The following is a 17796-nucleotide window of genomic DNA, read 5'->3' as shown; positions in this document are numbered from 1 at the left end:
CTCATTTTTCTCCTTTTGATTACTATTTCCCTTTCTGTCTCACCCCCAAAGTAAAGCATGTAACCGAAACAGTTATTTGCAGCATTTTATATGATCTTTTGAAATATGCTGCCCTAAAGTTTAATGGTGATTATGCAGCTCTCTTGGAATCGCTAGAGCTTCCAAGGGCATGGAGTGACCTCCTTAGGCCCTGATGCTCCCCTCACATGTAAAAACTTGAGTGAGGGAGAAAATAAGGCTAAAAGAGCCACATGTTGGAGTTTTGCTCTTCCCTCCAAGGAGGAGGTGTGTGCAGCCTTGAAGTGGGGCAGGAGCACAACGGCCAAGCATCACAGAATATAGGGATGGCGTGTAGACCCCGAGTCTCCTTTTTGGAGTTTCCCTCTCAACTTGGGATCTTTGTTGCAAGTGGCTACTTCCCTTATATCTGTGCACATTATCCTTTTCAGGCAGGGCCAGAAGCTGCAAAGGAAAGTAATTTACTCTTGCATGGATTTCTTTTCTTGAAGGGAGCATGCAATGAAGAGGGGCTGTTGCCTGATAATATTCCCTTCCCACTCGTTTTCTGGGACTCTTGATGTTATTCTATGCAGCTGTTATAGCCATGTTGTCCCAGCATATTAGAGAGACAAGGGGGGGACTGATAATTGCTTTTATTGGACCAACTTCTATCAGAGAGAGAGACGCACACAAGCTTTTGAGCTTACACAGAGCTCTTCTTCGGGTTTGGGAAACTAACTCAAAGTGTCACTGCTTAGTACAAGCAGTTAACACACATTTCAAGGGACCATTCACCTCGGTGGCATATAGAGGCTGGAACTGTGCCAGAAAGACCCAGGAGGGAATTTCCCTCCAGGACAGACACAGAATAGGGCTATTAATGGAGTCCCAGTAGTGGACACCACTACAATGTTTCTGGACTGTAGGTCAGACTTTGGGAGGCTGCTGTAAAAAATTAAATGACCCCTGGGGTTGCTCTATTTTTATGCTGTGTTATTTTTCAGCCCATGTAGTGGTGTAGCATATATCTCCTTATGTAAATCTGTGGTACTAAACAACTGACTAGTCTTATTCATGACTTGCTTCAAGATCTCAACCGGTCCTATCTACCAGCTCCTAGAAATCATGCTTGATCTATTGATTAGTGACTCCTATTTGCTATCAAGCCCAGTCTCCAGTTATCAACCACCTTCAAAATGGCCAGTTTTCCTAGAGTTAAGGGATAGCTCTTAATTTCCTTGCTTTTAAGTATGGATGCTAGGCCCTTAGCCCAAAATTTTCAAAAGTCAGGTGACTAAAACTCTGCACACCTCTTTGAAAATAGAAGTGGTACTGGTATTGTAACATACTGTTTTTGGATTTCGTATATCAGCTGTTCCAGGGTAAATTAGAGTAGTTCTAGTTTAAGACTATTTTACTCTCTAATGATCCCTTATGGTGAGGTCAGGCCTATGTTTGGAACATTTTGTCATAGTGAGCTCAGAAGAGGAAGAGATTTGAAAGCTGGTGGACATGGTTGCTTGTTGCAAAGTACTTTAAAATACAGCTCAAATGTTTTCTTGTCTCTGAAGTCTTAGTATCTAACTGTTCCCACCACAAAGCAGCCAAAGCCGCTTCAGATTTCTGAAGTGAAATAATTAACTGCATTCCATGGAGGAAACAATGGGTATCACTATGGACACACACTGCTTTCAGAGCAATGGGTATCATTGATCAACCCTGATGTTAGCTGTGGAGATGTCACAAGCTGCTCTTTGAGAAGCCTTCCTTGTTAAAAAGTTGGAAATGAAAGGGGACACCTTGCTGACATTTTGAAAACTTTGCCCGTAAATCAAATTGTTGCTTTCCTGAGTGCAGTGCAGATGGATTGGTTGATTCACCAGAGTGCTTTACAAAATTGGTCTGAGAGGCACAAACCTTTAACTGTCTAGTTACCTTTTCCTAACTAGTGTCTGCATCAGGCAAAAACAATTTAAACATTGTGAATAGTAAGTTGGTATTCTCTTCCCAGTTCATATATTTTTATGATATCTATAAAGGAAATCAATAAACATAAGGTTTGCAGATGCACTAACTAGTATAAAGAAAGAATGCACTATATGCCGCCATAGTTGAGAAATTATTTGTAACAAAATCCAAGGAAAACAGGAAAGAAAAATAGAAAAATGTTGCATGTACAAATAACCATTTTGATGTCATTAATGTTGGTTGTTTTGTTTCCATGGGTCATTAATGCAATTGTATTCAAACTGTAGGAATAGCATATGCAGTTTATGTGCACACACACATTGCAGGCAAGCGCATGCCTACAGTTCTGCAAACGTCCTTATATTTCCAAGTTTGATTAACAATTATGCTTCATTTCAGTGGGAGATTGTGGCAGAGGCCCATTTGTGGTTCACTACTCCATGTCCAGCAACTCGTCAGGCCTTGCATGCTCTTTACACCTCACACACTGGTGTCATGATATTTATTTAAAAGGTGATATGTAATATCATTTAAAATCTAACACCACATTGGTCATTAATGACAATCAGAAATGTTTGTAACAGCTTGGTAGGTGAAATTATGGATATTCTGACATTATGTCCTGAAGATTGTAAACAGACAAAGGTGACAAACCAGGTTTCTTCCATATGAAGGGGAAAGAAAATATGGTGGCAGCTGCCCATACAGGAAAGGGGGCTCTGATTGGCTGCCTTCGTGTCAGCCAGTGGCTAACCTTCCTGCAGCTGTATAGGGGAGAAAGGTGTGACCCTAAGACAATCCCAGTGCCAGAGGCTCACTGTTATCAGGTAACAAGTTTCAGCTGGTCTGACGGGTTCAGTGTACCTCAATTCACTATGGTTATAATCTGTATCATTGGAAAACCAATAACTCGCTAACCATTCATATTCTTGCATGATGTATGCCCAGGGTGTACAAAAACTTATGAATATGCTAGAATTATATTTTTAAAATGTATTTGACAAGCAAGGCAAAGGCACAGTCTGTCTTGGACAAGGTCTCATGTGTATTTGAGTCTTTGACCACCCAGTCTTCAGGCAACAACAATGAAAATCCATTTTTACATATTAGATAAACAATTCAACCCAAGTGGGAGAGAAGACAAAAGCATGAGAGAGAAGCTTAGTCTGACTTATTTTTCAAAGAATACATTGCAAAGGTTTACTATAAAGTTGGGGGGCAGCTGACAGACCTGAACTTAAAGTGATAGGCAGTTGAATCAACTGATTGTATGCAATATTACTGCATTATAGAAGTGTATATAATGAGGTCTTTTTTTGAAAGCCAATAACACACCGGTGATTAACACTATAAGGAAATAACACAGTGCTGGTATGCTTTAAGGTCTGTGGCCAAACAGGGAGAAACAGGTTTCCTCCCTGTCACAGGGTCCACTCACCATGAGCAGTACCTCCTGCTGGCTGTTCTGGGGATTAGCTCTGCTAGCTTGCATTCTCTCCGGGGAGGTCTTCTCCCATTTTGTCTTACCCTGCTCACTCCTAGGTCTGCAGCTTACTCTCTGTGGCTTGGCGCTCCTGCCAGGTCACTAAAGTCCTCCCCTTCCAGGGAAATTCAGTCTTTCCAGACCTGCTGGCTGGCACCTACAACACCCTTGCCACTCTCCAGTAGCTGGTAGGGGAGCCCAGGCCCACCCTCTACTTGGGTTCCAGTCCAGGGACCCTCAGCTCAGCAGTTGGGGGCTTTCCTCTTTGCTCACTGTTCCTTCCCTGGACTGCTTCTTAACATGCTTGGTTCCCCTTCCCTCCTTCCATCTCTCTCACCACAACCCATCTCCCTTTTCCCAGGGAGTGACTGCTGCCTGTTTTTATGAAGCCTTTCCCAGCTGCCCCTACTACAGCCAGCTACCTGGCTTTGCACAGGTGATCCTGTTTCTAATTAGTTGCCTCCAGCCTAAAGCTCCCCTGCTTGCAGTCTAATCCAGTGCTTGCTGGGATAGTGTGGGGAGTTCACTCCTGCACACTCCCAGACAGGAGATAAGGTAGCTCTTTACCTATTTCCTATGTAAATTAAGAATTGTGGAAACAAAACAATGGAAGTCTCATTTACATACAGGGTGATAGGACACCCTCATCCTGCCTCTTGAAACAAAAGTTATTGACTTTTGGAAGATACAAGCAAAGAGAAAAGCCATCTTTGACGTCCCTCGCTACACAGACACAAGGGAACAGCTCTTGTAAGCTGAGAAAGATGGGCCCTTCAACCAAGGCGGGGGTGTTTGAAGTCCCTGAAAACTGAATATCGGTAGGAAACCATCTTGAACAAAGTCTGTATTTTGCTAGATTAAGTTCTCGTCTTCTAGATATGTTTTCACTTTTATTTGCATGTAACCCTTCCTAACTTTATTCCTTTTACTGGGCATAATCATTTACCTCATTATGTCCTCTTAATAAACTTGTATTATTTTAACTGTAAACCAACTCTCAATGCTGGAGTTTGAATGTAGGGGTGTATTCACCCCAGCTGAGTTAATAAGCTATGATATGCTTTTGTGTCTTCAGAGGAATGAATGAACCCTATTATTTCTCTGAGCTGTCCTGGAGAGTGCTAGATGCTATAGAGAGCACCATTTTGGGGAAGTTTGGAACGGGACATGTGTTGGGGTCACCTTGCTGGTTGGAAGCCAGAGTGGGGCTGTGAAGGTGTAGAGAGGCTGCTGGGGTCAGAGTGGCTGAACCTGTGGGGCTGTATCTAGCACACAGACATTTCAGCATGTGACTTGCAAGCTGGTTGTGAGCGTCCCAGGTTGGGAGCTACAGTAGCAAAGCATTGTAAGGCACCCAGGGTTGCAGGACAAGTGTTGACACAACCCCTCACTGGGCTGGATTGCATCCTGAACCCGTTTCAGAGTAGCAGCCGTGTTAGTCTGTATTTGCAAAAAGAAAAGGAGGACTTGTGGCACCTTAGAGACTAACACATTTATTTGAGCATAAGCTTTTGTGAGCTACAGCTCACTTCATCGGATGCATTCAGTGGACAATACAGTGGGGAGATTTATATACATAGAGAACATGAAACAATGGGTGTTACCATACACACTGTAACCCGGTGACAGATATTTAATAAAATATCCCCCATTTCCCTTATGTAGTTGCTTGACTTTGTAATTGATAATTTATACATACTGGGCCAAGTTCACCTTTTAGTGAACAACATAGACTCCATAGAAGTCATTGCACTACAGCAATGTGTCCTGCTATGTTTAATAAAGTTGTAACTTTCATAGTCTCATAGGAGCACTCATTTGAGGGAAGGAAGGTTGACAGAGTAACCTAATCCTTTGAAAAGTGAGTGTCTGTGCTCATAATGTGTCTTTGTCTTTATCCTCAGCACCCCTCTGAAAGGTACTTTTATACCTATTCTTCAAATAGAGAACTAAAGCCCAGAGAAACTAAGGTCCAGATTTGTAAAAGTGTTTAGGTATTGCTCTGCTCATCATTGTAAGGCACTCAGTAGCTTAATGGGGGGGAAGGATCCGAATTTACATTGCACTCCCCATCAGTATTTGGCCCAAACCAGGGAAGCTAACGATCCCACCGGCAAACCAAATTTGGTGATGAATCCTGGTCACGTGTCGCCTGCGGCCTGTTGCACGTATGCTAAGGAGAAGTGGCCTAATCCTCACTGAGTCCGTGGGACTCCTGAGGGCTTAAGTCACTTTTGAAAATGGGAGTTAACCATCGGAATCACTTTGGCCTTGCAACACTGAGCAGAACAATGCCTAAATATCTTTAACAATGTGGGCCTAACTGTATTGTCCAAGGTCACCCAGGAAGACTGTGGTGGAGCAGGAGTTGTCTTCCAAGTTGCAGGCTAGTGTCCCAGCTACTGGATCATATGTCCAGGGATATATTAAACCTGGAGGATTTGGTTGTTAAGGCTTAGGTGCCTTGAATTCTGTGGTAATGGGTGTGACAGGACTGTAAAGCATAAACCTGAATTATGTTTAATCTTGATTCCATTGGTTTCACCTGTAATCGTTTCTTGGGGGATAAATATCATAACCTTTGGCTCATACTGATTAATACAAGGTCTTGGTTACTAAAGTTCAACTCCATATTTGTATGAAGGATGAGACCCTTGCCATTGCATGTATCACTGAAACCTGACTAGACAATATCGCAGAATTTGTTTTGGCACAGTTGGTGCTAACCAGATATTGGTGCAGCTTAAATCTAAGGGAAGAGAGGCAACAAGGTGGTGTTAATATGCTGTTTGCGTCCATCCCAGAGTTCAGATAGTCTCCTGTCCCAAAGCTGGGCTGAATAATTTGTTCACTTTGTTAGTCCCAGGGTGGAATGATGATGGGATTGGTTTTGATATATTAATTACCTTGTTACACGCTAAAGTCCCTCCTTGAGCTGCTGTAAATATTGGTTCATACCGCCATCTAGTGGACATGCACCAAGGTTAAAAAAAAAATCTGTTATTTCCTACAAGACGTAATATAATTCTAGATAATCATGTTTCCTTCTTGCTTCCTTCCTTGTGCTCTTCTTGGATTCACAGTAAGCAGCTCTATGCACTTATTGTAGCTATTCTCTTGACCTTCAATCTCCCTACCATTGTTGCTTCTGTTTTTGCTTGTGAAATGACATTCCTTTTGAACACCGTTTTCAATTGACAGTTAGTCCTCCCAGGTGCACCAGGACATTTATCGCTCCGAAAATGCTACATACCTCTAAACAACAATAAAATCTATTATGGCCCTGGCAATACAAAACCCAATCAAACACAAAAAGTCATAAAATATGAACTTAATCAAATTTATTAAGAAAAAAATTACCTTTGTAGTTATATGTGAGAAGCTCTGTTTTACTAACATTTAATTAACTGAGCCTTGCAGTTACCTGAGGTAGATTGGGACACAGGCAGAGATCATGGCCAAAATCTTCAGTTAATGGCCTCTAATTTTGGGTGCCCAGCTTTAGACAAATATGGCCTGACTTTCAGATGCTGAGCAGTCACAACTCCCATTGACTTCTAATGCAACTGCAGGTGTGCAGATATTAGGAGACTGAAGCTGGGCAGCCAAAAAGGAAGGCACTCAACATTCGAGATCCACTTTTGAAAATAGAAAAGGAGTACTTGTGGCACCTTAGGGACTAACAAATTTATTTATTAATAAATAGCACAGATGTTGTGGTAGAAAACAGCTCACTTCATCGGATGCATTTTTTTTCCACTGAATGCATCCGATGAAGTGAGCTGTAGCTCACGAAAGCTTATGCTCAAATAAATTTGTTAGTCTCTAAGGTGCCACAAGTACTCCTTTTTTCTTTTTGCGAATACAGACTAACACGGCTGCTACTCTGAAACTTTTGAAAATGTGGCTGTGACTTGACCAAGAACAAATAGGAAGTCTGTGGCAGAGTTAGGAATAAAATTGAGGTCTCCTGACTCAGTTCTATGCTTTAATTACAAGACCATCCTTCCTCTGCTGCAATGTAATTATCAAACTGGCCTGGTCTACAATGAGCTTTTTCTTAAGTCTCCCACCATTGTAGTCAGTCGTGTCTGGCATGATGAAAGTGTGAGAGAGAAGTGCATTCTTTAGTCAAGCAGTACAAGTCCTCCGTGTAGGTGCAGCTCTGAAAGTATATTTTTGTTTTGCCAAAACAAGCTCAAGTCCTAAGACCTGTGGTCTGCGGTACAGCTGCGTGGTCAACAATATCTATAGTAAATTCATTTCTTCCTTTTGATAAAACTCATTTATATTTTTCTGAGGCAATAGCAGCTTCTGTAGCCAGGGACCCATGAATCATTTTCATCTAAACTGCAGTCAGGGTAATATATTTAGTTCAACAATATCCTCTTTTTTCCATTGTCCCATTCACTACATCATGTTGTTTTAAAATGATTTTTGGAAAATATGATCTATTGTTTATAGATTACATCTGTTCTGTGCTCTACCATTACAAATCTAATGATTCAAAACAGCTAGAACAAATTTAGTCATAGATTTATTTTCTTCTCCCTCCCCTTATGGATAACATTATGCTTCACACAATATGAAAGATATATTTTGAGTGCAGATGGAACGCAATACTGAAATTAGTATAAAAAAAACTTGTCCCATATTAGATCCAAGAGGACTGGCTTTTCAGGAAAAGAAAAACCTGCTATTATAAGCCATCTAGGAATTGACCAAATTTCTAGGCTTTAGGACAGTGGTTCCCGAACCAGGGGTGCCGCTTGTTCAGGGAAAGCCCCTGGCGGGCCAGGCCAGTTTGTTTACTGGCCTCATCCGCGGGTTCGGCCAATCGCAGCTCCTGGTGGCTGTGGTATGCCGCTCCAGGCCAATGGGGGCTGTGGGAAGTGGCGGCCAGCATGTCCCTCGGCCCGCGCCACTTCCTGCAGCTCCCATTGGTCGAGAACAGTGAACCGCAGCCACTGGGAGCTGCGATTGGCCAAACCTGTGGATGCGGCAGATAAACAAACCAGCCTGGCCCACCAGGGGATTTCCCTGAACAAGTGGTGCCCCTAATTTGGGAACCACTGCTTTAGGGTAATCACTGTGTGGAAAATGGGGTGCTGTCTTCCTTCTAATGCGAACCCCCATCTACCTGCACCCTGAAATCCTTACATTTGCTGTCTGTTGTTCCTAGGCCTGTGAACCAGTTAGTGAGAAATGGGTCATGCTGGGGAACAAGACAGGTTAGGATGGAAGGAGGTGGTGATATTTTTGTGGGGAGTTAGATAAGCTCAGCTATTGCATCATATTGTACATCAGAGAGATACTGGGGAAAAGTTCTTGTTCTTAGTATGTATTTTAATATATTTTGGGGAACTGCATGGTATCTTAGAATTATTGTGCTTTCTCTGTCATAAGAACATACGATTTTACCATGCTGGGTCACTGGACTAGTATCCTGCCTCCAGCAGTGTTAAATTCCTGATATTTCTGAGGAAGGCAATATCCATCCCCTTTGTCTTCAGTAATCTACCTTGTCAATTTTGTAAAGCTGTAACCAGGTGATCAAGATCAGCTCTCATCCTGAAACATAAGCAAGATGTCACTTTCTCTTTTTTTTTTCCTCACTGCTATTAGGGTAAACCAAACATATATTAATATTCAAGTTATTTTATAAAGACTAATACCCAAAAAGGAGTATTGTGTATTTGATACATTCAGTATTGGACAAATAAAGTACAAAAAGCCAAGTAGAGTATACCGTAAATTTCTAACTTGGCAATATAACTGAATAGCATATAATCAGTAAAATAATATATCACATGGAGTCCATTACAAAGCTGTAAGGTAACATAATGATAGAACAGCTAACTGAAATAATCCTTATGATGTAGGTGTCTGTTTTTTCAGATTCTGTCTTGTCTTTATGCCTTGAACTTTTTCATCTTTTAGTGCCTTCAAAAGCTTATCTAGAAAGGAATGGAACACAACATTAATTTGTCTCTACTATTTAAAAATGTAAATACAAAATATTTTCATAAAAGAACTCTCACTTTCATGTGAAACTCAGTAAACCACTACAACTCACTGAAGATAATCAGATACTAAAGTGGAAAAAGGTATCCACTATTTTGACACACACAATCCATTAATTTGTTCTTAGGTAAAGTAATTGTAACATGTAACTTTAATTCAATTTCTTTTAGATATTTTAGAGGTTTTGTATCTTATAGATTTAAATTTTCTTTTTAATTTTTGTGTGACTTTGGCAGGAAAATCTGAAATCTTTCAGGAGAGCTAATGTGATTCTGCTTGGGGGAAGAGATGAGAATCTTCATGTCCAATCAATGATTGGCTTCTCTGCTGAGACTGCCAAAAATGGATATTGGCCATGTTTCTGTTTTATTCCTTTCCTGTGGACATTTTGCTCACTTGGAACTGAAATGAAAACGCCAAAGGCATTTCACCACTAGCCTTCAACATCAGGTCACTACTGACCTATGCTGGTTTCAGCAGTGATCTGCTGAGTGCTTCTATATCCCAGTACCAATGCTAGGGTCTGTTCACTTCTTCATGCCCAAATACATTTGTTAGTCTCTAAGGTGCCACAAGGACGACTTGTTGTTTTTTGCTGATCCAGACTAACACTACTACCCCTCTGAAACCTGTAAGAGCAAGGTAACTTGCCTTCCATCTGTCCCTCTACATTCAATAAAGGGAAATGCCATTTTTCACAGGAGGGAAAAAAGTCACCGTTTTGTTTCTGCCTCTACTCCGTTTTTCTGGCCAGCATGAGCATTTTCAGAGGTGGGAGCAATCCAGAGCACCTCTCAAACCCTCTAATGCTGTGAGGCTGGGAAGTTGCATGCAGTCTGTTCACAAGGTGCTGGCCTGATTAAGGACATAGGGGTAGCCCCCAGGGAGACAGCTCCTTTAAGGGCACGGATGCAGAGATGTGTCTGTCCAGGGATCGAGATACGAATGCTCCTGCCCAAAGGATGGGGGGTGAGGGGAAAGGGCGGAAGGTCCAGGCCCCTGCGCTGGGGGGGTCCTCATGTGGGGACTAAGGGAGTGAGTGAGGGGTGCTTAGGGCTGGGGACGGTGCCCATGCCTCAGCTAGTGGGTAGGGACCGCTGCAGCCCAGGACCCGCCCTGATCCAGAGGATTTGGGCGGAGCACTGGGGGCCAGGCCCTGCGGGGCCGGGGGTGTGCGCTCGTGCTCTGGGCAGGAGGCGAGGGTAGCTTGTGGGTGGCTTAGCGGGGCCGGGCCGGGGGTAGCAGCCCCGCTCCGGGCCGGCCCTGCCCGCACACGCACACTGCTGCGGGTCGGAGCCGTCCCCGGTCAGCGCCAGCAGCTCCAGCTCCTTGAGGCGGATGCCCAGCTCGCAGATCTCCCCGTCCGGCGGCGGCGGCTGCTGCTGCCCGGGGCCCCGCGGGGCGGCGCCGCTGTCGGCCGCTGGGCAGAAGAAGCGCAGCGGCTCGTAGGGGATGGGGGCCAGCCCGGCCGGCCAGGGGCGCGGGCAGCTGCGGGCGGCGGCAGGAGGGGGGCCCAGGCCGGGAGGGGGCCGCTGGGGCCCGGCCGCGCCCCCCCGCAGGGGCACGAAGAGCTTCCGCCAGAGGCCGCAGTCCGCCAGCGGGACGGCGCTGGGCGCGGCGCGGTCGTAGAGGGACGGGAAGTACAGGGGCCGCGGCGCCCGCTGCTGCGGCTGCTGGCTCATGGCGCCGCCGACCCCGGCCAACCGCCGCTGCCCTGGCGACTGTGGAACGGCGGTGGAGCCTGGGGGGCGAGGGGGGGCAAGGGGAGATTGGTGCGGGGGGGGGGGGTGATGGGGGCAAGCGGGAGGGGCAGAGTAGCTGAGGGCGATGGGGTGGGAGTCGGGTTGCCAACTCTCCTGGAGACTCCCGGCCACTCCTGGAATTACCTCGTGATGAAATCTCCAGGAATGCGTCCAACCAAAATTGGCAACCCTCGGTGGGAGGCCTAGGGGGAAGGGGCACCAGGTGGTGGGGCATGGGGTGAGGGCACCAGCCGGGAAGAGGGATTCAGGGGTGGGGGCAACTGTGGGGAGAAAGGCACTGGACACAGAGGTGCCAGCGGCACCTGCGTGGGGGTGGAGCCCCTTTGTGACTGTGCTGTGAGAGGGGAGGCTTCGTTCCAGGTGGGACATTGAAGCTGTTCCCAGCCCCTGCCCTGGCCGAAACCGCAAAGCTCAGTCTGGCACAGGGCTCCTCTGTTTAGCCAAGTCTAACTCTGGGTCAAGGAGCAGGTGCCAAGAGCGCTGTTTTCTCAGTGACCTGCTGGTAGAGTTGCCAGGTGTCCGTTTTTTGACCAGAACGCCCGTTTGAAAAGGGACCCTGGCGGCTCACTGGCAGGGCTGTTAAAAGTCTGATTGGTGGCGTAGTGGGGCTGGCAGGCTCCCTGCCCTGTGCAGCTCCTGGAAGTGGCTGGCATGTCCCTCTGGCTCGGGGGCAGCCACAGGGCTCAAGCGTACTGCCCCCACCCCGAATGCCAGGTCCACAGCTCCCATTGGCTGGGAACCACGGTGCCCCTATATCCATGGAACTTAGTTACTGATAGCGATAAATGGCCTACAACAAATGAATATCAACAATATTGACAGAAATTTGATGGGTATGAGATTCTGTGTTTCATCCAATATCACTTCCTCACAGAGACGTTGTGTGTGTCCCTCCAAGGCCACAGCCTGATGCTGAGGAGAGTAACTTGAAAGGGATAATGCTCACAGAAACAATTTTGGTGTATATTGATTAAATTCTGGAAGGGAATGGCCATAGATAGTCACTACTGTTACAGATCACTTTGTGTCAGAAATAAGTTAAAGAAATTAGTCAGTAGAAGAGACCTATTTCTGTCTTTGAGCAGCCAACCAAGTGCCCCAAGAACATCTGGATGCCTAGTAAAAGTGTACTTTAAAGGGACACTGTTAACTTAAAAATTACTTTTGTATCCTTTATTGTTACCAGTAGCACCTAACTTTACTAAAAATCGCTCAAATGCGTATGGAGGAAATCCTGCTACAACTTCCATGCCTCCTGAGAACTGTGCATGTAGTGAGACAAGGGATCTTCTGCACACTTCCTTTATTGAAAATGTGATGTTGCCTGTCAAGGATGCATGATAGACTCAGAAAGCAGCGTTTTTGCAATTACTTATTGAACAGTATAGTGCCTTAAAAGAATAGTCTTTTAGCTGTCTATCCCTAGGCCCACCCATGAATAGGGGGAAGTGGATTTTTGGGGGTCGGGGAGGACCAGGAGGGAGTTAGTAATGACATTATAGTGGCATTCGCTTTTAGATTGCTTGTGCAAATTGAGCCCAGGTTGAACGTGTCTGTGGGCCCAAGATTGCATTTCTTCTGCAAATAAATCTCCCATTGATTTCAGTGGGAATTTTGGGAGTTCAAGGACTCCAAGATCTGGAGTCATTATGTCATTAACATGAGATGGCTAGTTGGTGGTCTGTGTGAAATCAGTCTGGTGATCTCAGTCCTGAACTCAGTAAACAGGTGTTCCCATAACAAAACTCCACATATCATGTGGCAGTAATTGGCAGTCTTGGTGATAATCTATACTGAGAGGCGAACCTTTTCCATGGGATAGGGAGCCTGAAAATTTTAGTGTTGTATCTGTTCTGTGGGTGAAAGGTCTTTAGGGCTTGTGGCCATATCAGGGTTAGTAAATTCACATGGGTGAAGCTAACCACAGTGCACTGAGCTGGCACAAGCCCCACTGAACTGCTGATGTAAGCTTAAGTGTTGCATGGAGCCCATGCATTGAGGTGAATTCAACCCATCATATTTTTTCATTCTTTTCTTGAATAAAATGAATAGAGCCCTGTGCAGATTCACAAATGTATATCCGCATCCGATCCGCTATCCGCAGAAATTATCTGCAGATATCCTCATCCGTGGATGCAGATATCTGCGGATTTGAAGGGCTCTACACTGGGGGGCAACACTGAGGCTCTGAGGCATCCCCCCCACCAGAGCTCAGTCGGGGAGAGCTGCAGGCAGCTGTGGGGAGCCTGCATGGAGTTGCGGACTCTCCACCTGCCCTCGGCCGGCCAGGGAACCTTGGGGGCAGGGACATGGCTGCGGGGGGCTGCTCTCAGCCCCTCCTCTCCCCACGCACAGCGGGCCAGTGGGGAGGGGAGACCTGTGGAGCTACCCGGGATGCTACTCGGGCCCCCCGCCCAGGGCAGGTGGCGGGTCCACTGCAGCTCCCCACAGTTGCCCGTCTGGCTCTTATCATCGCTGGGCTGTGGCTCCAAGCCGCCCCCTCCCCGGCCGGAGCAGGGTCAGGGAAAGTTGCACTGGCAGCTGTGGGGAGCTGTGGCGGACCCTCCACCTGCCCTGTGCGGGGGCCCAAGTAGCCCCCGCAGTGTCCCAGCCCCCCGCCCAGGGCAGGTGTAGAGACCCAGGCTCTCCACAGTTGCCAGCGCAGCTCTCTTGGACCCATCTGTGGCCAGGGAGGGGAGTGACTCGGAGCCGCAGCCCAACCATGGTAAGAGCCAGGCGGGCAGCTGGGTGGAGTTGCAACAGACCCTCCACCTGCCCTGGGGGGCAGGGACACGAGTAGCCCCCAGCCCAGTGTCCCTGCCCCCCAGCACCTCCGCCCAGGGCAGGTGGAGAGACACAGGCTCCCCATAGCTGCCAGCGCAGCTGTCCCCGACCCGCCTCTGGCTGGGGAGGGGGGTGGCTCAGAGTTGCAGCCTAGTCACAGTAAAAGCTGGGCAGGCAGCCGTGGGGAGCCACGGCGTACCCTCCACCTGCCTTGGGCGTGGGGCCCAAGCAGCACCACCCCCCCCGGGGCAGGTGGAGGATCCGTTCCGCGGTTCCTCATAGCTGCCCGCCCACCTCTTACCGTCAGAGCCCTGAATAGATACAAAATTTGTATCCACTATCTGCAGATATAAAGCAGATATCTGGATTTGCAGGGCACTAAAAATGAATATTTTGGTATTATCTTGCTAGAAACAGGCAGCTTTCTTCTAGTTGTAATATTCTGTGTTGCTGGCTAATATATGAGTGGGTGCTGCTTTAAATTTTGCAGATACAGACACTAAATATAAAAGCAACTGACGGTGCCTTTGAATACGATTAGAAGCTGAAAGATAAAAGGCTGGGTTCATGCCATAACTTTATTTCCCTTTGTATTATTTATGGAATATATTTAATTTAAATGGATAGTAAGAACAGATGTATTATGGTGGTATATGAAAGGTGCTTCAGCTAGTAAAACTCTTTATTCTTCCGCAAGTGTGACACTAAAATATTAACACCACTCGTGTTCTTGAGGAACTGAACCCATCTTTATAACTCGATTTTAGAGGGGTACTGGATGGTTCAGAAGTCTCGGTAACGAGATAATCTTTACAGATTTCAGTCCAGTTCATGTTAGTAGTGACCAAAAATAATTTCTGTATGTTCGTTCTTGAGTGGCTTATGTGAAATGAGTCGTCAGTTTTAGCCCATTTCCTACTGGGCAGGTATCAGCATCTTGGGAACCACCACATCACTTGTCACTGATTGGCAATGTCAGTAGAGATGCTGAGCATTGAATGGACATAGAGTAAAAACTACCCTTTTCTCTAGAGATGGTTATTCCCAGTTAGATTGGAGGAACGTTGGATTGGTGGCATGCAGAAGCTCAAATGGTTGCACCAAATTGTCGTTCTTGGACAAATAGATCTCGCTGGCTCCTCTTCACTTATGGATGTAAAAACATCTTTGCTCTGAGACAAAGTTCAGAATCTATCAAATCTGTATACTACCTCTTTTGCTAAATGGGTCAGAAACATGAAACCTCTTACAGGCAGACTTGGAGTGGTTAGAGGCATTTCATATACACAGCGACAAATCCTGACCATAAAATGGTTTGATTTTAAACAAAATGTCAGTCTGTCAGACATCTGGCCTTCCTTCATTCACTCATATTCAAAAGTGGCATTGTATGCATTTCATCCACATTGCTAGGTTGGACAAAAACATCCCAGGACACCGTGCTTTCAATCTCTCCGTCAGTGCATGAAAAGGTGCATGTTGAGCCAACCTGATGCCATCCATGAGGCAGCCCCAGAAATATGTGGATTTGCAGGACTGTGCCCGATTTGGGAACTCCACAATGCCTGGGGTGAAGCCATCAACTGTGGCCACTCTGGCTGGTGCAGTGGTCCTCAATACACTTACCGTGTTTCATGATGATGAAATTAAATAAGAGAGTCCCTTTTATTTTATCACTATTTGTGTGTTTGGCTCTGTACGTCATAAAAGTATTCTAAGGAATTTACTGTAAATCTGACACAGAGGATACATGTACATATGATACACAAAAAGAAAAGGAGTACTTGTGGCACCTTAGAGACTAACAAATTTATTTGAGCATAAGCTTTCGTGAGCATCCGATGAAGTGAGCTGTAGCTCACGAAAGCTTATGCTCAAATAAATTTGTTAGTCTCTAAGGTGCCACAAGTACTCCTTTTTCTTTTTGCAAATACAGACTAACACAGCTGCTACTCTGAAACCTGTCAATATGATACACAGATTTTTTTTTTATTAAATCCCTCTGTCTCTGATATATTATCGAAAGCCCTCATGGAGGAAATATGTTTTAATATGATTAATTATATGGATATCAAGACCATCCAGAGCTATCATAATTACTGATAAAATTTTTGTAAGGGATATTAACCTTGTGCTTCAGGGCTTAAGCCAATCTACAAGTATTAGGGATCAGGATGAGAAATAATGTGGGGGCAGATATGTGACATCTGCATAATGTGTGGTTCTTACACATTTCTCTAAAGCATCTGGTACTGGCCACTATCAGAGGGCAGGACACTGGATGAGATGGACGTTGGCACTGATGCAGTTTTGCAAATCCTGTGCTCCTGGGAGAGAGAATAGTGAAGAGGAAACTCTTGTAACAAGAGGAGGGAATTTCAACTGTAAAGGACAACATGGAAGAAGATATGAAGGCAAGAGTAGGAGGAAGGTATGAGGAACCATTCAAGAGGGAAGTTTGAGAGAAGATAACGTAATACAGGTAGTTATAGCACGCAGTTTTTCCTTTGCTAGTCTCCTTTCCCATGATTAGATACTACAAAGATAGGCAATATAAAAGTGATTAGTTGCATTTCCCCAAAATAAATGGGTTCTACATAGTTAAAAAGAATCTTGTACCACAAGAATTTTCTTATCTTGACAAAAAATAAGTGGGGAGCATATGCTACTAGTGCTAATAAAATGGATTTTGCTGTCTTTAGTGCCATCTAGTGTTTATTTCTGGCATTGTATTAAAGGGTTCTTAATTTCCATGTGACAGTCAATATGCTGGTAACGTCTTTGGCACAAAAAAGTTTTGAAACCTATAAAAAAGAATTAGGGATCAGATACAGGGCAGAAGAGTGACATTGAGCATGGGACAGCTGTAACAAGGAAAGGCTGTCAGATATAATTCACTATGGCATACCATGGATTTTAAAGCTCTCCTGATACTCATAACTTGCGTGATTCTCTCCTTGATTTCATGTGTAATCACTGACAGCAAGCTTGCCTGGATGGCAAGTAAAAGCTCCTAGTCCTGATATTCTGAAATGAGGATAACAGCTTTCAAATTGCTATCTAGTCATTTCTTGGGACTGTGGCTATTAGTCAAGATGCTTTCGGTGTAATTTGGTATTTCTGTAGTCAGTTACATGTGTGACTATTAATGTATGTTAATAGTCATGTCTAGGGGTCAAGCTAAATGGCAAAAATACTGAGATTACTTTTATGGGAGGTTATTAAGTTGGATACATTGTTGTTTTGATGTCTTTTAGAGCAGAGCATTCAGAAAACCAAATATACATGGAGGATAGGTCCATCAATGGCTGTTAGCCAGGATGGGCAGAGATGGTGTCTCTAGCCTCTGTTTGCCAGAAGCTGGGAATGGGCAACAAGGGATGGATCACTTGATGATTACCTGTTCTGTTCATTCCCTCTGGGGCACCTGGCATTGGCTACTGTTGGAAGACAGGATACTGGGCGAGATGGACCTTTGCTCTGACCCAGTATGGCCATTCTTCTACAAAATAAGATAAAGGACATTGGTATCAGAGAAAAAGCGCTGCTGTTTGGTATAACTAACAGGAACAAAAGTAAGCTTTCTAGAAGTTCACTAAGGTCTGTGTGATGTTCTTGTCCTACGCAGCTGCACAGGGGAGTAAGCCTTTCACATGTGGCACCGTATGTAGATTGAGGCTTGGTGTATGGGTTGAGCAGGGATGTGTTTTGGACCCTCCCTCCTGTGAGTAAGTGCAGTAGGTGGGGAATAGGCACCTCTCGTGCACGCTTCCC

At 45.2% G+C, this 17796-nt stretch overlaps 1 protein-coding gene across 1 annotated transcript; it reads right to left on the bottom strand.

The window, feature by feature from the left end:
- Positions 1–8420: 8420 nt before the first annotated feature.
- Positions 8421–11157, bottom strand: C6H11orf91 (chromosome 6 C11orf91 homolog). Its single transcript, XM_037901428.2, has 2 exons — positions 10755–11157; positions 8421–9408 (listed from the first exon to the last, which is right to left on the bottom strand). Exons 1-2 carry the CDS (start codon positions 11155–11157, stop codon positions 9323–9325), a joined length of 489 nt encoding a protein of 162 aa, XP_037757356.1. The 3' UTR covers positions 8421–9322.
- Positions 11158–17796: the final 6639 nt, after the last annotated feature.

Source organism: Chelonia mydas, chromosome 6 (genome assembly GCF_015237465.2).
Source record: "Chelonia mydas isolate rCheMyd1 chromosome 6, rCheMyd1.pri.v2, whole genome shotgun sequence".
Lineage (NCBI taxonomy): Eukaryota > Metazoa > Chordata > Testudines > Cheloniidae > Chelonia > Chelonia mydas.
This window is presented reverse-complemented; position numbering and strand designations above follow the sequence as displayed.

Excerpts from the sequence above, each read along its gene's own strand:
- C6H11orf91 (XM_037901428.2), bottom strand. The coding sequence starts at position 11,157 with ATGAGCCAGCAGCCGCAGCAGCGGGCGCCGCGGCCCCTGTACTTCCCG. Across the intron at positions 9,409-10,754 it reads CGGCTCCGACCCGCAGCAGT|ATAAGCTTTTGAAGGCACTA; the intron begins GTGCGTGTGCGG and ends ATTCCTTTCTAG.